At 40.5% G+C, this 24,796-nt stretch overlaps 1 protein-coding gene across 4 annotated transcripts in view; it reads right to left on the bottom strand.

The window, feature by feature from the left end:
- The window catches only part of HOMER2 (homer scaffold protein 2), a 115,545-nt gene that overhangs the window by 52,803 nt on the left and 37,946 nt on the right, over positions 1-24,796 (bottom strand). For all 4 annotated transcript variants that reach the window (XM_044981120.1, XM_044981119.1, XM_044981122.1 and 1 more), the window contains one exon: positions 12,784-12,940. In XM_044981120.1, coding sequence (XP_044837055.1) covers positions 12,784-12,940 — 157 coding nt within the window. The remainder of the gene's footprint in view (positions 1-12,783; positions 12,941-24,796) is intronic.

Raw genomic sequence — 24,796 nt, 5'->3', positions numbered from 1 at the left:
TGCACAACCTGCGATGTACCACTTGCTTTAATTTGGATGAGTTGAAGATAAAGGATGTATTAGATAGAGATAGGTCATAATTCAAAGAAGAGCTTTGTAATTCCTCTCTCTTCATGTTCCTCTTTGCTCCTCTACATCACTTACACATGACTGAGGGGCTCAGAGCATTGGTGGGACAATACTTGAGACCAGATCTGATTTTATCACCAGATAATTAGTTACAGGTGCTGAACAAGAGACCCACATTTTATCCCCATGTATCTGGCAAGGCTGGTTATTTGGGAGACTTCTGTTGTACGTGCAACTAACGCAGCAAGTTTGGTATTTCAATACTGATTATTCTTCACATCCCTTTGCCTTATGGATCTACCTTGCATCCAGACAAAACAGTCAAGTTGAGTGATGGGAGTGTGTTTTTTAAACCCCAAGTTAAAACAAATCAAACAAAACCCACATATGATTTACATTTGGAAATGGCTCCTAACCCATTTTATGAATAGATGTAAAAGTACTAACAAAAAAAGACTAAGCAGTCTTCCGCTGAGAAAACAATTCCATGATGAAGTCCTTACTGAGAAACACGTCTAAATGCAATGAAAAAATGTTCCCGGTTTATGTGAATTCTACTAGGTAATTTTACAGCTACACCTATTCCAAATGTAATATCTTTCAAGGTAATTCACATCTCCACTGTTTTTGGTAGGGTTTTTTTGCGGGTAGGGAGGGTGTCATCCAATCTAAATCTCCAGTGTCTGCTTTGACATCTGACTAAATTTTTTTCCCTTGAAGGCACAGTGCACACATCCAGCCACCCACACTATTCAAAAGCCCGAGTACTGTTTCATGTAGGAAGTCTACAGCCTGTCTTTCCAAGCACTTTTAATCATTGATATGAACTGTTACTTATAGATTTAATGTAAGATTTTTATAAGGAATATAAGCAAAGTTTCCTGTATTGTTTCAACTAGCTGAGAAGGGAGCCTTCTAATTTGTCTGTGGGCTGTACAAAGTGGATACTTAGGGCTAAATCTGTAAAGGGATTTAAGGTGCCAAAATCCAAAATTTAGAACCTCAAAACCCTCACTCCGCTGCCACCAAATCCTGTAGGTGCCTACATTCCCCCCCAAAAGCCCCCAAGACACCTACATGTCTGCTGGTGGGCACAGGCAAAGCCTAAACTTGTGAGATTCACAAAGCAGGAGTTTCCCAGCCGAATGGATCAGGCCCTGCACAAAACACAGCCGTATATTCTATAGCTCAGTGCTTAGATCAGTCATGCAGAATGTGGGCCACCCAGGTTCCAATCCCCACTCTGCCCTAGAGTAGCAGGGAGTGTGAGGGAGTGTCCTAATCACCAAGCTATGGGGTATTTAGGGTGGGGGCTCTCTCAAGCTCTCCTGTTGAAGCTGTTCCACTTGTATAAAATAGACTATTCACTGAACTAGAATGAGTCCATGATACAGTGGCTGGGGCACCCACTGGGATGTGGGAGAATCACATTCAAGTCTGTGCTCCTTCTTTGCAAAAAAGGCCTGATCCGGCGTAGATGCCCAACTCCGGGAGAGGGTTTGTGACTGTGAATCCCAGGTGGAGACAGGCACCTAAATCCCTTTGAAGGGCAGGGCTTAGGCCACACCCCTCTCTTCAGCATTTCCCACTGGCTAGCTCAGCACACAGTCTTTTGTGGATCCCATTCTTAGGCGCCTAACTGTTCCTATGCATTGTATAGGGAGCCTGGGTGAGCAACTCGGGACCATGGATTCCACTAGTTGGCAGGGCACCTAGAGTTCAGCATTGCAACACTGAGCCTAACTTTCCTTTGTGGAGCTAACCCTTTAAGGATTTCCTGGTGACTGGAAATAAGTACATGAAAACACTATAATTATATGTCACAAAAATAGTTCATGGTTACATAACACCCACATTTTCTGTGTCTAATAAAAGCACATTGTCTTTTGTGCAGCCACCATATTACAGACAAACATATGTATGAAGTCTTACAAAATGTCTAACATTTTCTAAACCCCTGTAACTACATTACAGCAGCCTCAGGATAAAGGCCTCATTTTGCTGTTCTAAACATTCCTATCTTGGGACAGACATGGCCAAGTACGTACTAGAGAGAGTCCAATCTGCACAGGCTCTCCCTACTTGGTTGTTTATGGTCATAAACTTTTCATACGGATCACATGGGCTGGAACTGGAGAGGGGAAGCAGGTATAATTAGGGGACATGAGCTAATTTAGTAATCCCTGTATAGTTAAGCCTGCTCCAGTGCAGCAATATATTCACATCTCCACTGCACATATAAAAAAAGAAAAATTCTCTTTTGAGCTCTTACATTTAATTTATGTTTCTATTTCTTCCCCTTTTCCCACCCCCAAGCTCATGACACCCTTCTTCCCTCAGAGGAAGATTAACTGGAAGTCCTTTTGAAGCGATTCGGTGCCACTCTTTGAATCCACAATAGAGCGATCAATACAACTTACTCTCTGCCCCCCAAAGGATGAACTTGTAACCACATTCTACTAAAAAGACTCTCTGTGTTGCAAAAGTCATACTGTTGGGTAGATAATTGATATCTGATAGAGGAAGGAACATGGACAAGTTATTTACAGGTGATGAGAATGTCTCCTGGCCATTTTCCTTGGAAGCATCTGGTCTGGCCACAGTTAGATGGAAGGCTCACTGGTCTGATCCAGCCTGGCAATTTCTACATCCACACAGCCAAAGGCGTATGCCTCTGTGTATACACATATACATCTATGGGATTGTGTAAAATAATGTGTGTGTGCTCCATGGAAGAAAATCATTTCTATTCTACTTGTTTTTCCTCTTTTAAAAAATAATATGCCAACAACATTGGCCAGACTATTGCATCAAATTACGTTTGCTGCACAAATTTTAAGGAGCGAATGTTATAATAGTTTATTTATAAATTGCATCTGGCACTGTTGACTTGATTAGAATGGCTGAAACATTAACTCTCAGACTGTTTTAGTGGTTGTGTGGGGATTTCTGAACATTAGACACCTCCAGCCGTACAGCCGGGGGAAAAAGAGAAACTAACTGTAAAAAGCTGTTCCATTGGACAAGCAATCCTTAGAGCTTTAAAAAGCATCACAGCTTACGTCAATTATTCTTTATTACTTTCGGTGGCTGAACTAAAAAAATGGGTTAAAGCAAAAATGCCCTGTTTGAAGGGAGGAAGGCTTATGTAATAAAGCATTTGCTGATTCATCAAGGAAACCTCTGGGAATAAACTGCAAGGTATCCGGCTTTTATTCCTGTTAGAAAAGAAGGGCTGGAGAGGAGCACGCAGAATCCATACATGACAACAAGTGTTCCCATAGTCAATGAATTCTGGTGAACAGAAGCGGGGCACTTTAACCACTAGTGCTACATGACACTCATCTTCATCAGTTCACACCCCTGCAAGCTTTGGCGTCATTAGATTTCAAAGCAAAAGCCCCAGCAGATTGTGCCTGGTTTCATGACCCCGGCAACAGCCTCTAAGCTGTTTGTGATTTTTCACCTGATGCCACATACCGGCTCATGCTCACCAAAGACCTGAGCAGGATTTTTCGAAAGATCCACTAACCTCACTGAACCCGGCCTGCGTTTAGGAGAGTAACAAAAATCAGACATCAGGGCGCTTTGCCTAGTTTCAGGTTTCATTATCATAACATCACACAGTTTAGCTAACCACCTGGTTAGAGGTGATTATGAATTGTCATTAGTTTTTCCATAAGTATAGGTGTTCCCACCAATTAAAATGTGATCTCCAGCTTGAGCAAAAGAACAATTTTCTTACTAATTGGAAAATGGTACGGTTAAAATGTGTCTGTAGGGCACATGCTTTGTGACCAACAAACTGTATCTGAAAAGCGGTTTTTGCAGCATTAATCTGCTGGAGGCAATTCTGGGTGGTCTTTTTACAAAGCCAGTGAGAAGCAGCTGGGCTGTCCCACAGGAACACAGACACAAGCCGCACAGGATCATAATCAAAGGTGGAGCTGGCCCAGCTCACTTTTACCACCATACAGCTGCTGTCAACAATTTGTCACCTATGTCTGACTAGGTTTACAAGCTTGCTTTTGAAGAATTCATATCCTGCGAGTCAAAGGAGGGATGTGAGATCTTGCACTTGGATTTTAATAGTGTGAAAAGAAATTACAGTACAAATGATCAAGCCATTCAAATCACAAAGCTCCACATGATGACATTTTATTCTGAAATACAACCCATCTTGCACAGATGTTGGAACTCCTAGTTAATACATACATAGTGTCAAAGGACCCATCAAGTTTCCTGAAGCCAAAACAGGACACAACAGATCCCACTTCATTTCATTTCCCAGTTCTAACCAATTTTCTGTTCCCTTCACAGCCTCAGGTCTTGTCTATGCCAAAAATGTTCTTCAAAATTTCCCCTTCATTCCCCACACCAGTTCAGCTCAACCAGCATTTGCAGTTCCGGGAGCCCTCGTGTAGACAGGCTGCTGCAACTATTTCAAGCACCAACTGGTGGTACCAGCCAAGGACCTGTAATAGTTATTCTTAACTTTAACAGCTAGAGAGCACTCAAGTTATTTTAGGTTACCATACCATTTAATACTGTTGTACCACAAATACAGATAACCATAAGCTACTACTAACCCAATGCAGAACTAGAATAATAGATTTTAAGGCCAGAAGGGATCAATTCAATCATCTGATCTGACCTCCTGCATAACACAGGCTAAAGATTTTCACCCAGTGACTCCTGTGTCAAGTTTCTGGGTGAAATGTATCATATCTTTTAGCAAGACATCATATCTTGACGACCTTCTGTGATAGAGAAGCACCTTAAGACCTCATGTGACAGAGAATCGGGTACATCCCTTGAGAGGTTGTTCCAATGCTTAATTGCCCTCACTGCTGAAAATCTGGGCTTTATTTCCAGTTTCAATTTATCCAGTTTCAACTTCTAGCCATTGCCAACCTTGTTATGCCTTTGTATGCTAGATTACAGAGCCCCCTACTATCAGAAATCTTCTCCTGTGCAGGTACTCAGACTGTGATCTGGTCACCTCTGAACCTTCTCTTTGATAAAACCTCTTTTTAAACCTCTCACTTTTAAGGCAGGTTCTTAATAAGTTGCATCAGTCTTGTGATTCTTCTGAGCTCTTTCCAATTTTCAATATCCCTTTAAAAGAAGTGTGCACTACAGAACTATTTGTCAGTGTCTTCCAGTGACCTCACAAAGTGCATATTAGAACCAGTCTTCTGTAGATTTCATTCATTGTAACTTATTCCACTATTCCAATGTAATTAGAAAATAAGGCTAAAAAACCAGCAAGGTCCATTTTTGGATGGTGGTAACCAACTCTGCCTCAGATGTAGGACAAATACTCCCCTTAGCTCACTTTGTTCATCATGCAAAATGAAGGAGAACTTAATAACAAAACCAGCAACTGCCTCTCAGACTGAAACCCAATCCATTTTCATTATTTACAAAGGAAAAAAGATTGCAAGAAGCAACTCCAGATTTTCCAGACAGCTTTTACAAGTGCATTATTTAAACTGCCACTGCTACTAGGACACAGATCTTTATATTCAAGCATTTTTCTTTAACCTATGCTGTGACGTCTCAAGCTACGAGAGTCGAAGTTACAGCTGTCTCAAAGAGCAAAACTGCTTGTTCTGATGAGTCTGAGTAAGAACTGATTACAATGATAAGAAAAAGTGTGGGCTTCTAGCAGCTTAACATATCAGTTTCTAAACCCAAACAGTATTTACAGTGCATGCATCACTACATACATCAGAACACCTCAGCTAATATGCATGCATTCAATGGCTGATTCTCCAATATAAAAACAAAATGTTAATAACAGACACAGGGATGCATGATACACATTGGAGGACAGAACTGAGCTCTACATTTACACTTTATATAGTCTTTACAGTTCCAACCATGCTGTTTTCACCCCATGCTAATCTTTTCCTTAGTTAGTAATTCCTTTTGAAAACATATTAGAATCATAAAGCAGACAAAGTCCTGTGTCAATAACCATGTCAAAGTTGCAGTTTTCATATTTCATGGGTCATGAGAATAAGGTGATCAAAGATGTTCAACTTCCTAAACTGCACACCTCAACTACTCCAGCCCTGGGAGTTTCTGCTCAAGAGAATTGTGCTGAGGTTTCTCCATTGTGAACAAATCTGCATAGGAGTTTAGTAAAACCAGTCAACCTTCATTTGAACTTAGGTGTCCAGAGGAAAAAGCTATTGACCTTGACACTGAGCCATATCTTGATTCACCTTACAGTTAACTTTCAAAGAGGTTTATGCAATATAAAGAAGGCCTGAAGTGTTTTCTTTCTGCTGAATTTTTATTTCTGCTGAATTTTTTATGTTAAAAATGTAAGTGGTGTCAAGTTAATTCTTCCTTTTTTTTTGCTGGAGGTCTTTCTTGGAGGACTCAAACGTGGACTGGAATCTCTATCAAGCTCAGCTCCTACCCAAAGAGGTGGGAAGGAGTGCTGAAGAGAACATTCTCACCCACCAAAGTGTTTATTAAGGCATTTGAGTTGTTGGACCCAAAAAAAAAAGTTTTTAAAAAGTCAATCATTTTCTGCTCATGTGATCAGGTTTCACTGGCACAAGTTCTCTGAATGTCACAATCCTGTCACTAATGGATCTTCAGGGCAGGGACCATGTCATCCTCCACAATTGCAGAGTGCACTGCACAATAGGCCCCTGACCAGCACTCCAGTGCTACCATAATATAAACAGCCAACAACAACAAATAAATAATGACAGCAAATAAAATCCAGCTAGAAAAAACCTGAATTTCTAATTAAAAAAACCACAAGGAAACAGAAACCTCTCCATGCACATGCCCCCTCCCCATCTCTCTCTGAATATTTTTCCAGGCATTCTTTATACATTATAAAAACAAGCAAAAAAAGGCAAAGCACCACATTTTTCAGATCACTTTTAAAGACCCCTGAGCTGCTTTCTCCTTCTCTTCTGCATTTCATGACTATAAAATATCTGCTGGTCATTTAATTGTAATGCTAACAGAACAGGAAATTTAGGTTTGACAAAGGTGAATCTCCGATTACAAGCATATATGTTTTGTTTTTAGTAGATGACATGACCAAAAATGTAGACAAAGTGTGCAATCACTGTACAACATATAATTGCAGCTAACACACATTTCCCTTAGGGTCCATAAGTCAGCAGGAGCAAAAGCAGAGGTGGGAAGCCATTTGCCTCCCGGCAATCTGTTCACAATGGAGCTAAATGCTGTGAAATCTATAAAGGGCATGGAAAAGAAGGACTTTATGCATGTCAGTACTGTCATAGTCACAGCAGCAGGGAGTAGCAGGGGAGGAATCCATTAGCGATTCCCACAGATATGTTCAGCCATACTATAGATATCCCCAGCTAATTAATCTGTTAAATCAGGATATCACTACATGTTCACTTGGAATATGCTCACAAGAAATATAAATAATTGCAACCAAATCATGCATTATATTTGCTACAAATCAGATCCACCAACTCTCAGATATAAAGTTAATTGCTATGATGAATATGAAAGCATCTAGCGACGTATTTTCATAGCATGTGGTATGAAGTCTTTATTTGGTGCCAAAAAATGTAGCAGTATGGAATTGCTTCTCAATGTCACTCTAAATATTTTTCTTAAAAAGATTTAATACTGTTCTAATAAAGGAAATTAGGACAAAGAAAAAAAGATATAGAAGCCAAAACAAAATCTAGAGAAAGGTATGTTTCTCTCAGACCCCTGACAGCACTAACTGCAAATTCCTCAAATCTGAATGCACACCTTTTGGCAGAACATCCCAAAATGTAAAAAAAATAAAAATAAAAAAAAATAGCCTCCAGTCTTTCACAACCACTTCACTTTCATCCACAAAGAAAAATATGCAGCTGGTTTCCTTGAAAGTGGTAACTCTAGAGCTCAGTTTCCTAAATCCACCCCCTTTTCACTGTGTAAATATTCAACAAAGAAATGTATGTTCTGTGCAGAGGCGCTGAGCTATTGTATTAACTAGTAATGCAGACTGGTGCAAGGATTAGAAAGACAAACCCTGAAGGAATCCAAGCTGTCTTCAGCAGTAGAAACTTCCTTTTCAACATGTGATATTTTTACTAATCTCTCATATGACAGGATATGAAATTTGAAGGACAAGTATTTTGCAGAGAGGCTTATTCATTTTATTATATTCACTCTGAGGAATATACGCCAAGGACCTGACTCTGCCACCCTTATTCACACTGAGTTGCACTTTACTCCACGAATAGGCCCACTGACTTTGATCCGCAGGTCTGCCAGATAACAAAACCTTGTATCCTGGGACTCTTCCTTACTACATATAGTATTTTAACAAGGTTATCATCCACTTGGCCATTGCCAGTTAATTTTCAAGGGCACTTTTGTTTCCATGTGATATAAAACAACATACAGCATAAACTTGGGCTTTGCAAATGAATGGTCACTCCGTAGTTGAAATGAAAGCTTTCCTTACAGCACTGAAGGTTATCATTTCTGTAGCATATATTTACCAGAGCCAGTCTTGCAACATGCTGGTCTTTCCCCTCTGTGATCTTGCTTCATTGCTTTTCTCTCTGCCCCTCTGTCTAATCATTTTCATAGAAATATCTTCTTCAGTTTGTCACAGTCACAACATGAGATGTCAGGTTTCTCTGCCGGACCCGTTTCAAAATATCTGTTCAATCGCAAACTATCACTGGATTTTAATTCTCAGGGTAATTTTTTTTCCCCCAAGGACAGAATAGAATTGTTTCTCAAAAGATTAACTGGTGCAGGTATAACCCACACACCTCCTGGGTGTGGTGTTCTGACCCATATAGTGGCACCGAGACCACTTAGAGCAGTGGTCCCCAACCTTTTCTGGGTGGTGGGCGCTGGATGACGAGCCACCGAGGACCGTGGCCGGCGGACAAGCATCCGCCGAAATGCTGCTGAGAAGCAGCAACGTCAAGAGGCGTCGACACCGAAATGCCACCGAAAATCAGCAGCGTTTCGGCGGTGACACCTCTTGGTGATGCCGCTTTTCAGCGGATGCTTGTCCGCTGGCCAGTACGTGGGTGCACACAGATGCCCCGGTGGGCGCCATGGCGCCCGCGGGCACCGCGTTGGGGACTATTGACTTAGAGAGATTAATGAGTCTGCTCAAGGGGCCATATGGCTTTTAGCTCATGCAGTAAAGGCTCATGCATTTATCTCCAGACGTCCCAAGTTCAATCCCGCCCACCAACGACCGGGGTCTGTTGATGTTACAAGTATGGGCGCGTCTGGGATTTCAGCTGGGATGTACCTCCTCAGGCTAGGGGAAGAATGAAACCCACACCCCTCCTTGGTGTGGTGTTCTGTCCCACCTAGTGGTACCAAGACCACTTAGAGAGAGATTAATGAATCTGCAGTACACCCTTAGTTAACAGCCATATGGCTTTTAGTTCATGCAGTAGAGTCTCATGCACTAAACTCCAGAGGCCCAAGATTCAATCCCACCCACCGACAACTGGGGTCTATTGGTCTTACGCAGGGTCAACAGAGTGAAGTGCAATATTGGGTGGGGGGTAGACCTAGCCCTTGCTTATTATCACTGCCCCCATCTTTGGAGGGGGCTGAAAATAACAGTTTTAATTCTCAGATTCTCTATGGAAATGTTAGGTTCCTATTTTTCCAACCTCAATTTTCCTTATTTAACAAATATTTAGAACTTGAAGGTTTTACTGTTTTAAAACCAATCCAGGCAGTACCATGCATAACTCCAAAGGGTGATGGAGGTTATTGCTCTGTTTAGTTTGCATTCTTTCAGGTCTCTGTGTTTCTAAAGGTAGAATAATATAGGTTGATTTTAATGAGTCTGGCCTAAGCTTTCCCCCACACACTGCACAGTAACCACCCAGTTATTAGCTCATGTTTTTCCCCCAATTTAAGTCACACTCTGACTTTTGCCTAAAAGACTAGGGATTTTCATATGACAGAGCCAATGGTTGCCTCATTAAGTCTGGAACATTCCAGGCCCTATTTGTCAATATTACTTTCTTTAGCTTTCCGTTTCTTCCTGTTCAGACGGCCTCTGGTGAATGATGCCTTCAAGAATTATGATGAAATTACTTTCTTGAAAAAGTTACAAAGTCCCTTTCTTATTATGTAATTAAAAGACATGTTGCTCTATTCCTTTCCTTGGTAATGGTATCTTGTAAAAGATTCTGATGTTCACACTTGATATAAGTACTAACAGCCTATCTGGAAAGGGGAATATGTCAGCTGTTTTTTCTGTGAGAGGTTACAGCAAAGGCACTACCCTGGTCTCTGGTGGCTAAGGTTTGTCTGTGTGTCTTTGGATCCCTGATCTACCAGGTAGTTTAACTCATCTATGCCATCTTTATAGGTGATACATTACCTCTAGTAACCGTTCCGCTGGGAAGACAAATGCTGGTCAGACAGCCGGAGATACCTACTATTCACATTTTGTTCTCAAACCTGTTTTACTTCATGTTTTCTTAACTGCTTATGTTCTCTATAAATGTACAATACATTTCCATACAGAGAAAACTGCATAGCCCTCTACAGACACACAAAGTGCTCCCTAAACACTGGGTAATTATTAGGAAAATAATAACCCAGTGTTTATTAACAAACCACTCTTAACAAACCACTCTTGCAAGGAGCATGACCTGTCAGACTGTTGGCACGTCAGAAGGATAACAAATATTCATTAAGTTAGCATTATGCAGCGAGCCCCTGACTTTGTGAATGACAACAGCAGCAAAGGGGTTAGAGCGACCCTACATTCTTTTCCATATTTGCAATTCAACATGTAGCCCCAGAGGAACAATGAAGGCTTTAAAAAAAAAACGTAAAATGAAGTTTACACAACCAAGTAACAACCAAGGTTGAATGAATTGCACTGCACTCTAGAGAGTTTTCATAATATTTTATTGTTGCTACATAATGTCAGAGTGATGTGGTAAAACTGTACCAAATGCGCTGAAGTGGGATTTCAATGTGATTTTTATGCAAGTTTCTCAGCATGTCCTGCATTGACTTGTCTAAGCAAAGCAGTCGCCTATGAGGAGGGAAATCTTGCGGTTAAGGCATAAGATGGAGAATCATGAAATCTAAGTTCTTTTCATCACAGACTTCCTCACTCAACTAGTTTAGTCGATCCATACTTCAGTTTGCCCATCTTTAAAATGGGGATAACAGCACTGACCCACAGGGTAAATTATGAAGCTAGATTAACTGGTATTCGTAAATGTGCTGAGATTCCTGGATGGAAAAAAGTTGCTGTAACAGTGAAGCGTACTGCCTGAATCTGGCAGCATAATACCCGGGGCTTCCTTTTCCAGCCTATATTCCCAGCATGAAAGGACTACACAGAAGGAGTAATGAGGGACTCTCCAAGGAGGCCACTGTAAACATTCTGTTGCTCCTCAGCCAGGACAGGCCCACTATTCTGGAAAGAGGAAGGACAATCCAGAGGTTGGTGAACAATTCATTCTCTGCTGAACGTGTCTCAGGAGATTTTTAATTTCAAATGACTGGGATTCATTTGGTGCACCCTAATGCTGACAGGTTTTTTGCTCTCTTTTTGAATGTCTTTTGGCAGAATATACCAAGGCTCCTTTCAAAGCGCACTGAGCACCACAAGGGAGCACGCAAGCATCAAGTGATGTACGCCACCCCAAACAAAGCAACTGAAATGTTTATTTGCTTCTATTAAGGCCAAAATAAAACTGTAATTCATTATCTATTTTAAAGAGAGAAATATTTTAAATAAAATGGTCACTGAAGTGGTTCTGCTTTTAGCCAGACTAATATAAAAATGAGGGAGGAAAAAAGATTAACCTAGAATACAACCACAGGCTAATGAACTCTGCCTTGCTAACATTAGCCACTGAATTAAGTGGTAAACAGCAGCTGTTCCAGTTTCTCTCTTAACAGAGGAAACATGCAAGGGGCTAAATTCTGCCCTCAATGCACATCTGGAGCTTCCACTGAATCAATGTAGACATTCTTCCAAGGGCAGAATTTAGCCCTAACTAGTTATTATCGAAAACAATAAAAACTAATTAAAGGAGAGGGGCGGAAGAGAAGGGCTGCAGCACTGTGGAGTTTCTTCAGTTTTTTACTGTGCTAGAAGGAATGTTGCATGGGGTTGGGAATTACAATAGCAGACTATGTCTTGCAGACTGAAAAAACTGACCAGCAGTGCAATAGTCTATCAAGGTGCAGGCTGGAGGACATAATTACTCACTGAAGACATATTCTTTTATCCCAAGGGGTAGACAATCCTCTCTTCAAAACTAATAGCTCTAGTCTGAGCATGCACCTCTCCCATTGTACCCTTAAAAATGGCCACAAAAATTCAGATGTACCTTTAATAGACGATATTTTAAGACACAGCCAAATACTCGCCAAAATTTGACACTAAGAACTACTGGCCTGCCAAGATGTTAAGCTATTCTAATTGATCTAGTCTTGCCTCCACAAACATGACTGTGTTTAGAAAGCCACTTGTTATTACACACACACACACACACACACACTTCCATTTCTGCACTCGAAGTTTTAACAGTACAAATAAACCGAGTGGATTACATACAAATTAAGTGTTTATTCAATTATCTCTGTAGGCTGGCCCATCCATATCTATTACCAGTTAATGCTGAGCAGCATCATACGATGCTCTCCAATCAATAAACATGCTAGATGTATCTGTCAACCTCCTACCTTGGCTCCATCCACACTGATAATCCGATAGCTGTTTCTTGTGCTGTCATAGAAGTAGGAAACAGTTACAGCCTGCTTGCTTGCAGGAACCCAGTTCTTCTTGGTGCTGGGGTCAATTTGGAAGACATGTGCTCTGGTGGTGAAGATGGGCTGTTCTCTGGAATAGGGAGGGACAGGAGAAATGGATGCATGAGTTTGTGGAAGATGAAATGTTGCAGAAGTCCGCTTTTGATCAACCATGTTGAAAACAGCAGGCCTAACCTCACAGTTCAAATGAGATAACCCTGGAATTCTAAACAGAAAAGCAGTGCACTAAAATTACTATCTGAATCAGCACTCCAGCATTCTATACCTATTCTTAGCCTTACCATGTGACATTTAGCTCCCTGAACTCACTGACCTTGTTCTCTTCTTGGGCCACTAGTGCAAATTCATTTTAGTTCCCATGTTTCCATAACTGGACACTTAAAACATTAACACCTTTTTTCTGCAAATTAGCACCTTATTTCAATTAAATTACACTGACATATATCTTAGCCAAATCAATGTTTTTTCTAAAACCACACAGCTTTCCTTCCTCATACCACTCAGCCATATGAATCATTACTTAGAGTCAGAACTCACTGCAGAGTCTCCTTACAATTTTATCAAACCAAATGCCCAGTATCACTATCTACATACTAAAATCTCAGTCCTTCCGTTCATTCTGTTCTATGGAGGCGCATGAAAATTTAATCAGCTGCAAAGTAGCTAACCACCATGAAAAAAAAAGTTGTATTACATTTTAGTTCAACAAACTGTATTTATGGGTGAAGTATTTGGGGTCCCAACCCACAGCTTCATTTCCTAACTACAACACAGTCAATTCACAGACAATTTTACCCAACATGAGAATTCCACACAAAGAACAGGTTTGTTCTTAAGGATGACAGCATAAATAACATGAGAGCAGAGAAGCAGCAGGGTTGGAAGAACAATACATGTGATAAACATGAAGTTATTTGGTTTGAAGACTACAGTTAGGATTTATTATGGCAGTAATGTCAGTAAATATTCTATTTCCACTTCAAATTGTACTTCCATCCAAGTTAAATTTTAAACTGTAAAGCAAACTCTACTATATTTATATAATCTTTTATTCCCTGAGCCCGAGGGCTAACTGATTATATAAAATAGTGAACATTACATGACATCACCACTCAATATATCACATATAGAATATTATATAATTAAGATGTTATCTTGACGTAATTATGACAGGATGCAGAAATGTCAGTTTATTTCAGTACAATCCACCATACCAGCCTCAGAGAAATAGGATATTTACAACACACAAACTGAATAGGCTGCACCACGCTAACTAACGATGTCTAGGTAGAACGCCAGTAGGATTCTCTGATATTTGTTTTATAAATATTTTAAATTTAACCACCTCAAAACCATCAATCTGTGCACATATCTGGCCTGCATGTTTTCCATCATGTTCGGTCCTTTGTTCCTCCCAGCTGATTGTTACACCCACTTGTTGTGTTATCTTAGGCCATGGCTACACCTGGAGCTGGAAGAGTAATTTCCAGCTTGAGGAGACAGAACCACCACACTAAAAATAGAAATGTAGCTGCCAGGGTGAGAGAGGTAGGAGGGGCTAACAGCCCTGAGTACACAGCTAGCATCTCAGACAGGATCCTACTTGAGGCAGCTAGTCCCTCCCACTGCTGCAGCTACCTGTCTATTTTTAGTGCCCTAGCTCAATCAGAGCTAGTGAGGGTGTGTCCTGGATCTGGAAATTACACCTCCAGCTCAGAATGCTGACATACCTCTAGGCCGTAAGATCTTCAGGGCAGGGACTGTGGTCTGCTCTGTTGGCACAACATGTAGCACAAACCGGCCCTGATCCTGGTTGAGGTCTCTAGGTGCAAGATAATACATGATGATACAAATCCGGAGCTGTAAATTTACTGACATTGGGCATATCTGCTATTCTAATTGTAGAATTAACTTGGCAAAGGTGGTTTGCTGGTGAAAAGCCTAATGAGGCCTAAAAATGAAAACATGCAAGTGCAGTAGTAATGTTTTTTCCTTGCAAGACATATGCAAGGTTTTAAATTTTTCAGGAGCTCTTAAGTAAGTTTCTGGATGGATGGCATTGCCAAATTCAATACTCATGAGGAAGACACTTCAAATACAATGGGACTTTCTCATTATGTCAGTGAAGAAATATAAACTATTCCAGTTATTCCTTATCAGTAGCTGTCTGAGACTGATGTTATATGCAGTCCTAGGTATGTGAATTTGGCTCTCATTTCAAATGCTAATATTTGTGCAGCGCTTAGCTAGAAAAAAAGGGGCATTTCTCTATGCTATACATGGACTACTTCAATCATAAAATACTCAAGTTAAGAAGCCTAAAGCCCACTCACATGTCAAGTTTTTATTAAGCAAATACAAGTGAGTCTATTCGCTGCCATGCCAATAATTATCTTCATATTAAAACATATCAGATTGCCACCTGAGTAAGCAGCGAGAGTTTATCCATAATGAGGAAGTCAGAGAAATTTGCCCTTTAAAGTACTTGCTCTTGGGCTCTTAAAAAAATACTAAATAGCTCCACAGTCAGGGAACAGATATCTTCCCCCATCCTTGCTCTGTATTTTTTGTGGGCATAACAAACATAACATTGTCATCCTGAGTCTGCAGACTGACAGTTCCAGTACTGCTCTGGGGAGCAGTCAAAGTAGCAAGACTCAGTCTTCTTTTGCAGCTTGGGAGAGAAACCTTGCGCACAGGCAGACACTGGAGTTTTTTACTAAGAAGGTTAAACCCCCAAAACAGAGGCTAATACCCCCATCACCTCCAGTCTTGAGGTAGCCAGGAATCTCTGGGTGGGAGGGAAAGCCTAGAGAGAAAGCTCGTCCTCTAGCACCCAGGATGCTCTGTGTGTGTGGTGGCGGCGGCAGTGGCAGATTGAGTTTGGGAGAGGGCATTCCAATTTACTCCAAACACTTACACCAGCTGGCATCTACAAAAATAAATGGAGCTGCCAAAAAATGTTCAGGGACAGCAACCTGGTAAGAATCCAGCCACTGGGGTGACGGGTAAGGTCGCGCCTTTTCAAGTGGTATTGACTTCTGAGCAGTGAGACCCTCACTGCAGTTTAGTCCTCTGCATATCAAGGTGCCTGGTAATCCATGGAAGAGGGTGTGTATGCAACATTAAGTTAGGGCTGATGGTGTATAAAAGGGAGGATGTTGGGGTGAGGGGGAATGAAGAGATTGATTGGCCAATTTAGAAAACAGAATTAGGGGAAATATTCTGGGGAAAGACCTGGAAGAGACAGAAATAAAGGGGATGGGTACATAAGAACGGCCACACTGTCTCAGACCAATGGTCCGTCTAGTCTAGTATCCTGTCTCCAACAGCAGTCAATACCAGAGCTCCAGGGTGACTCTACAGAACAGGGCAATTCTGGAGTGATCCACCCCTATCTTCCACTACCGGCTTCTTGCAGAGATTAAGAACTGTGTTGGGCAAGGGGCTGCATGCCGACTCTCTTAGCTAATAACCACAGATGGACCAGTCCTCCATGAACTTAACTCGTTCTTTTTTAAACTCAGTTTTATTTTTGGCCTTCACAACATCCCACAGCAATGAGTTCCACAGATTGATTGTGTGTTGCATGAAAAAGTACTTCTTGTTTGCATTAATTTCATCAGGTGACCCCTAGTTTTAGTTTTGTGGGTAAAGCACATAGTGAAGGAAAAGAAAAAAAGAGGAGATATAGAGAAGTGCAAGAACTGACAAAGAGAAGAGGAAACAGACACTTAAAACAATGCATCTTCCCCAATGAATGTTTTAATTTCTAACTGGTACCCATCAAGTAAAAGCCACATTCACAACCAGCCAGTCAAATTTGGAGTACACCAAGAGGGCCAAATTCTGCTCTTACTTGCACCCATGACACAGCTTTCACTTCAAAAGGTGTAAGAGAATAATCCAGCCCCCATTATAAATTAACCCTTCCTCACAGATTTTTCATGCATATTTAATGTGTATTAGTCACATTTCAAGTGCAAATGCCCTGCAACTGACATAGAATAATAATGTGCAAAACCAAGAACTGTTTTATTTAAACATATTGTAGTTTATAGAGACATCATTTTACCAAACACCAGACTGAAATGAAATGTAGTTATTTTATGTGCCCTACAAAACGTTTCCAACAGCAGAGTGCAGCACTGGCACTCACTACTACATAGTATGAGCAAGACGTCTCTAAGATATATCATTTAGTGTTGATGCACCATCTTTGGTTCCTGATTATTAAAAATGGAATGGGTATGTTAAACCAAGATGTGCAGTCCCTCTAAACTCCAGCAGCGGCTGGTGACATCTGAAAGCATAGGAAATCTCCAGGTAGTATTGCTGTTTTCATTGGAGCGTAATCCTTCCCTTCTGCTGCTCTCCTTTTCATCTCACTGCAAGGTTTGCTCAGATAACATGGGGAGAGAGGCAAGCCCAGTCCACCTCTGCCAAACTTATTTCCATATCAAACGGGCAGAGCTTTCATTTCACAAGATACACCCCTATTAATAAGTAGCTAAAGCACTACAATAGTCTAATACTCTAGTTCACTCTTAATAGTCGTAGGAGTACCAAACACAAAGCTACACCATATCTTCACTCTCACCAGTTTAATTTTGCATAGCTTAATAGTTTTCAATTCCAAAGAATTTCGACACCACTACACATTTATTAAGTGTAAATTATTGAATACACTCCCAAGACTCAATATGCTAGGTTACTTACTTTCAAATTTCAATTTCCGTAGCACACATTGTAATGTAAATGAAACCTCATATACACCTCTACACCGATACAACGCTGTCCTCCGGAGCCAAAAAATCTTACTGCGTTATAGGTAAAACCGTGTTATATCGAACTTGCTTTGATCCGCCGGAGTGCGCAGTCCTACCCACCCCCCCAGAGCGCTGCTTTACCACGTTAAATCCGGGTCACGTTATATTGGGGTAAGAGGTGTATCTCCAAGATATAAAACAAGATGAAACAGAAGTTTCTAACATTGTGTTGTTGTTTAAAATAAAATCTCTCTCCAACTCCATGAAATCTGACAAGTTTACTTTCTGTATGATTTATTTACAGGCACAGCAACATTTACAAATACACAGATGATGGAATAAATACTCTAATTCATGTACACTAGTTATCTGGAATAACATAAGCCGGACCCATAATAATTGCGTTCAGAACAAAATTACAATATAACTAAACTAACCACACCTCAGGGAATTATGAACCAGGCATGCTGTGGGAGCAGAATCAGATCAAGTGAATACATTACCAAATCTGTGTTAAATAACTGGCATTTTTTAATACTTTCTGGACACAGACTTGACCACAGCTCTGGGCTCAACACGATCATAACTATCAAGTCCATCCCTGTCTTTGGAAATGTACCCTAGAAAGAATTCCAAAGATGGTTCTATCTTCAATCATAGAGAAGAAAACAGTTGTGAATACTGTAGAGCAATTCATGATAAACCGCTCGGCCAGAAAGTAGACATTCTTGTGCAATAGATAGCTGTGATCACTATAGCTGCACCCTTCATTCATGAACTATGAATGAACAAACAATTAAGTGAAAAAATAGCATGTGTATTGGTGGGGGGATTCTACAGTTATGGATGATTTATTTCATTGTCAGGATTGTTGCTGTTTATAAAAATTTGAATACGAGCAACAGCATTGCCATCTCTCATGATTCTATAGAGAATCCTCCTGTGATATTTGGTGTTTTTCTTAAAGCCCCTGCACATGAAATCATCTGGTTACATGAAAATGTCCACTTTCATTAAAAAAATACATTTCTAGCCATCATGGTCGTGGAGAAAAGCCTGAAGAACCAAAATGTTAAAACCTTAAAAGGGCAAAAAGATGCTAAAGTTATAAGAGTCTCGTGAACTTTAAATCACCATCATAGCTTTTATGGGCCTTCTGAATGCTTAGGGTTGGTAAGAACACAAGAATGGCCAACTGGGCCAGACCAATGATCCATCTAACCCGCCATCATGTCTTCTGACAGTGGCCAGTGCCAAATGTTTCACAAGAAATTAACAGAACAGAGCAATTATTGAGTGATCCATCCCGTTGTCCAGTCTCCGTTTCTGGCAGTCAGGATTTAGGAACACCCAGAGCATAGGTTTGCATCCCTGACCATTGGGGCTAGTTACCATTGATGGACCTATCGTCCATGAATTTATCTAATTTTTTTTAATCCAGTTGTATTTTTGGCCTTCATAACATCCCCTGGTAATAAGTTCCACGGGTTGCAGTGCACTGTGTGAAGATGTACTTCCTTATGGTTGTTCTAAACCTGCTGCCTATTAATTTCATTGTCTTATGTGAAGAGGTAAATAACACTTCCCTATACCATTCATGGTTTTATAGACCTCTATTATGCCTCCGCTTCGTAGTCTCGTCTCTCTCCACATGTGGATGCTGTTCCATATCCCTAATCATTTTACGTGCCTTTCTTTATACCTTTTCCAATTCTAATATTTTTTATTGAGATAGAGTAACCAGAACTGTATGCAGTGCTCAAGGTGTGGGCCTACCATGGATTTATATAGTGACATGATGATATTTTCTGTCTTCTTATCTATCCCTTTCCTAGTGGTAATACTGAAAGAGTACAAGCTGTGGTTTTATTCCATGCACAGAAGCTGAAAAAGCCCTGTTCCCACAACTGACTACACTGGTCTACAATTTTTGAGAAGTCGTCTGCTTCAGTGATGAAATGTCCTTTTTATTATGTATTTTGATGTGCTGAATTCAAATATGACAATTAAAACAACTGATTGGCTACTGTTTCTAAGTTATTTAAGTTTTTACATTTTATGTCTATGTATATTGTGTAGATAGTAGAGTTTTAATCATAAATTGTAAACCTAGGTCTTTTCATGTGTTGATGGTTGCTTTACATGATAATATTTCACCTGTCCTGTTTATGTAACACTTTAAAAATCAGCAAAAGGGTTATATAAATAAAATTTATTCTGAAACAAAAGGCAAAAAACTATTATGTACATAGTTTAGTCCTATTCAGTGTCTACTCGGCGCTTCTTGGCTTGTCTCTTGTATTCATTAAATGGAGCATCTCTTGTCACTGTCCAGCAATAATCCGCAAGCATTGATGGGCTCCATTTGCCCTGATAGTGTTTCTCCATTGTTGCAATGTCCTGGTGAAATCGCTCGCCGTGCTCGTCGCTCACTGCTCCGCAGGTTCAATGGAAAAAAATCTAGATGAGAATGCAAAAAATGTATCTTTAGTGACATGTTGCAACCAAGGCTTTTGTATGCCTTGAGGAGGTTTTCCACCAACAACCTGTAGTTGTCTGCCTTGTTGTTTCCAAGAAAATTTATTGCCACTAACCGGAAGGCTTTCCATGCCGTCTTTTCCTTGCCACACAGTGCATGGTCAAATGCATCATCTTGAAGAAGTTCACGAATCTGAGGACCAACAAAGACACCTTCCTTTATCTTAGCTTCACTTAACCTTGGAAATTTTCCACGGAGGTACTTGAAAGCTGCTTGTGTTTTGTCAATGGCCTTGACAAAGTTCTTCATCAGACCCAGCTTGATGTGTAAGGGTGGTAACAAAATCTTCCTTGATTCAACAAGTGGTGGATGCTGAACACTTTTCCTCCCAGGCTCCAATGACTGTCGGAATGGCCAATCTTTCTTGACGTAGTGGGAATCTCTTGCACAACTATCCCATTCACAGAGAAAACAGGAGTACTTTGTGTATCCAGTCTGCAGACCAAGCAAGAGAGCAACAACCTTCAAATCGCCACAAAGCTGCCACTGATGTTGGTCATAGTTTATGCACCTCAAAAGTTGTTTCATGTTGTCATAGGTTTCCTTCATATGGACTGCATGACCAACTGGAATTGATGGCAAAACATTGCCAGTATGCAGTAAAACAGCTTTAAGACTCGTCTTCGATGAATCAATGAACAGTCTCCACTCATCTGGATTGTGAACGATGTTGAGGGCTGCCATCACACCATCGATGTTGTTGCAGGCTACAAGATCACCTTCCAAGAAGAATGGGACAAGATCCTTTTGACGATCACGGAACATGGAAACCCTAACATCACCTGCCAGGAGATTCCACTGCTGTAGTCTGGAGCCCAACAGCTCTGCCTTACTCTTGGGTAGTTCCAAATCCCTGACAAGGTCATTCAGTTCACCTTGTGTTATGAGGTGTGGTTCAGAGGAGGAGGATGGGAGAAAATGTGGGTCCTGTGACATTGATGGTTCAGGACCAGAAGTTTCATCCTCTTCCTCGTCTGACTCAAGTGAGAATGATTCTGGTGCATCAGGAACCGGCAGTCCTTCTCCGTGGGGTACTGGGCGTATAGCTGATGGAATGTTTGGATAATGCACAGTCCACTTTTTCTTCTTTGACACACCTTTCCCAACTGGAGGCACCATGCAGAAGTAACAATTGCTGGTATGATCTGTTGGCTCTCTCCAAATCATTGGCACTGCAAAAGGCATAGATTTCCTTTTCCTGTTCAACCACTGGCGAAGATTTGTTGCACAAGTGTTGCAGCATATGTGCGGGGCCCACCTCTTGTCCTGATCTCCAATTTTGCAGCCAAAATAAAGGTGATAGGCTTTCTTAACCATAGTGGTTATACTGCGCTTTTGTGATGCAAAAGTCACTTCACCACAAACATAGCAGAAGTTATCTGCACTGTTCACACAAGTACGAGGCATCTCTGCTCACTTTGGCTAAACAGAAATGTGTCCCTTTGCAAAATCAAACACTGACAAATAAGAGAGCACGACACCGTATGATTTCTAGAGCTGATATAGGGCAATTTGTTCAGCAGAGTGATGTAAGCTTCGTTATGATTGCATCATCCATGACTTCTAGGAATAACATGATGCAATTCATATAATGTATGACGCAATACCAGCTTCAGATTGCATCATTCATTGTTTTGCCTAAAAAGCAAGTACTGTCCAAACCCAGTCATAGATTTATTCATAGATCCAGTCAAAGGTGTATTTTAGTCATTTCTGGTTCAAATTGAGATCCCTTCCCTTTATAACTCACTTATCATCCGCTATTCCCAAGTCAAGGGTCGTATATACTGACCCAATAGCATAACTTGAAAACTAGAGCCAATCAACAATTTTAAGCATCATTTTTGTTCTCAGTGACCCAGAATTAGTAACGTTTGACTACATTTATTTCAGAAGCATTTTGGCTGTAGAGCAGTGCTATGTGTGATCACAACAAATTGCTGTGCCCACAGGGAGCCACAATGCCTTGCCTGGCTGCAGGGAGTCACCTTCAGGTTCAGGCATTAAGGTATCATGCCCTTGATCATGCAAACACTTACAGTTTTGAGTAACTTTGCACACATGAGCTCAATAAGGCTACTCATGTTACTCGCAGGTTTGTTTGCAGGATCAGGACTCAGGTTCATAAAATACATAGCATGTCTAAAAGAGTTCCAGTCTAAAGTTTCCTATGGATCAGATAGGGTCAGTCAAATTTTTACAGCAAGTAAATTTTCACTTTAGTGGTCTATAGTCACTTGCTTTTTATCTGCACTGACACTGAAAACATTATCTGGCGCCTCATGTTGAGCTACGAGCCAGACTTTTATAAGGCCTAGCGCTCACTCGTGAACCAGATTCCCGTAATCATTGATGGTCAGGCTAAGAAGGAAAAAACACAAGCTTGCTAAATTTGTTAAGAAAGACAGTGACCCTTTAACACAGTACCCTGATCTTTTGACTAAGCAAGCAATGTCTTAACTGCAATAGACGGGACTACATATATAAATATAATGTACCAACAACAAAATAATGAGTAAGCAGTAGATATTAATTCTGAAGTTAAAATTTTTATGAAAAGTCAAAGTCTGGAAATGTACTGAAAAACAAGCTATATTTGGGTCAGAGAAAGGAAGCTAGTAGTAACAGAAACTGCAGACATCTTAAGAAACTAGGAGCATAATTGTGGGAATGGGCAATAAGAACCAGCACTGTGACCCATGTGTCATATTTGCCATCAGCTACAAGCTTCAGTTCCACATGCTTGGTAATGCATCTGCCTTTCTGCTGCGCACTGTACTAATAATTAATAGATACCAATCAAGCTTGGATATCTGAGGTTTCTTTGATTACTTAGTAAGCTCGAACCTGAATTGGTAATGCTCACTAGTTTCCCATCACTCTCTAGGTAGTTTTACATGATTTCTATTGATAAATATATACTATTAAAGTATTTAAAATAGTTATTTTCTATTTATATCATTTGCATTTGGTACAGAATTTGTAGGTATCCAGAGAACATGTAAGCTTGAGAATTTTGTAATACAGTACTTGCTGCTAGAGGCCATCTCCAGGCACATGATGATACTTATATTTGCTGACAATCCCAAAAGATTTGCAGTGGTGCACCATAGCAAGTACTAGATATGGAGGGTTTTCCATGAAAGAAAAATTAGATAGTAACACAAAGCCACCTGATACAATGTAAACCTTCCATTACTACTACCACTTTGTGCTTTACAAGGATTCCCTTTTGATACATATAACATAATAAACTTGATATCAATAATTATCTGGCTCCAGTACTACTACCCACTGATTTATTGATTGTATGATAAACGAAAAGAACAAATCAACTTCTATATATGTTGTGGCATCTGGAATGGCACACATTTATGACAGTCTACTATGAAGCAAAATTACTAAAAAGAAAAAAATTGTGTTTAAACATTGCAAACACATAACTAACTGTGGATATACAGAACTCCCATGAGGTAATAAGATTCGCACCATCACATTGTTTCTCACATGGCAAAGTGACAGCTGCAACTACAATTCCAGAAGCCTCAAAAAGAATTATTTCCTTACTTGTGATTTCTAGCAACTGCATTAAAGGGGCCCTCAAGCTAATAGCATATCAGGGATTCATGTGTGTAGCCCTGGCTGCAAAAAAATGAAATAAACACACACCACACTTTAAAACTCACATGGTAATTTTTTTTTTTTAGTAATGATTTCTGGCATCTGAATCAAGAATCAATTCTTCCATTTGCCATTCTGGTAAAACAGTTAATGTTGTGCTGAGGATTCTTTTAAATAAAATGCACAATACAAGGCACAACAGTTTTGTGTGTTATGCTCAATATAAAACTATAAAAGCATTATATAACAGAGTGTTCAAGAAAAGTTGTTTTCTAAAGGACATGCATGTAAAATGGGGGTCTCTTTTATACTGCTGAAAGAGAGTACTGGGTGGGCAAAGAGACTGCTTCAGTATTACATGGGATTCTGTAGTTTTGCGACTGAGACAATCGCAAAAATGAGTATATTACCCTCTTTTAGAACCAATTTATAAAAAGGAATTTGTCAGGGTTATTTGAGCACAAAGGTGCTACGTTTACAGACAGTCACTACTCAGACTGGAAGTACTGTACATATGGGTATGTTTACACTCCAACTGCGAGCATGCCTCCCAACTCGGCTAGACAGACATACGCTAGCTCTGCTTGACCTAGCATGCCAAAAATAGGAGTGTGGACGTTGTGTCTTGGGCAACAGGACGGGTTAGAAACTTGAGTATGGACCCAGAGGGTCAGGCGGACTTGTATTCAGGCAGTTAGCTCATGCCACCACCTGAGCTGCTAGTCTTAGCATGCTAGCTAAAACGCAGTTAGCATATGTCAGTTTAGCCGGGCTGCGAGGCATGCTCCCAGCTGCAGTGTAGATGTACCCCAAGTATCAGAGGGGTAGCCGTGTTAGTCTGGTTCTGTAGAAGCAGCAAAGAATCCTGTGGCACCTTATAGACTAACAGACGTTTTGCAGCAGAGCTTTCGTGGGTGAATACCCACTTCTTCAGATGCAAAGAAGAAGAAGAGCCACCTGGCTTTGCATCTGAAGAAGTGGGTATTCACCCACGAAA

The sequence above is a fragment of the Mauremys mutica genome, chromosome 11 (assembly GCF_020497125.1).
Source record: "Mauremys mutica isolate MM-2020 ecotype Southern chromosome 11, ASM2049712v1, whole genome shotgun sequence".
In the NCBI taxonomy this organism is placed as follows: Eukaryota; Metazoa; Chordata; order Testudines; family Geoemydidae; genus Mauremys; species Mauremys mutica.
The sequence above is the reverse complement of the archived record's forward strand: the minus strand, read 5'-3'. Positions and strand labels throughout refer to the sequence as shown.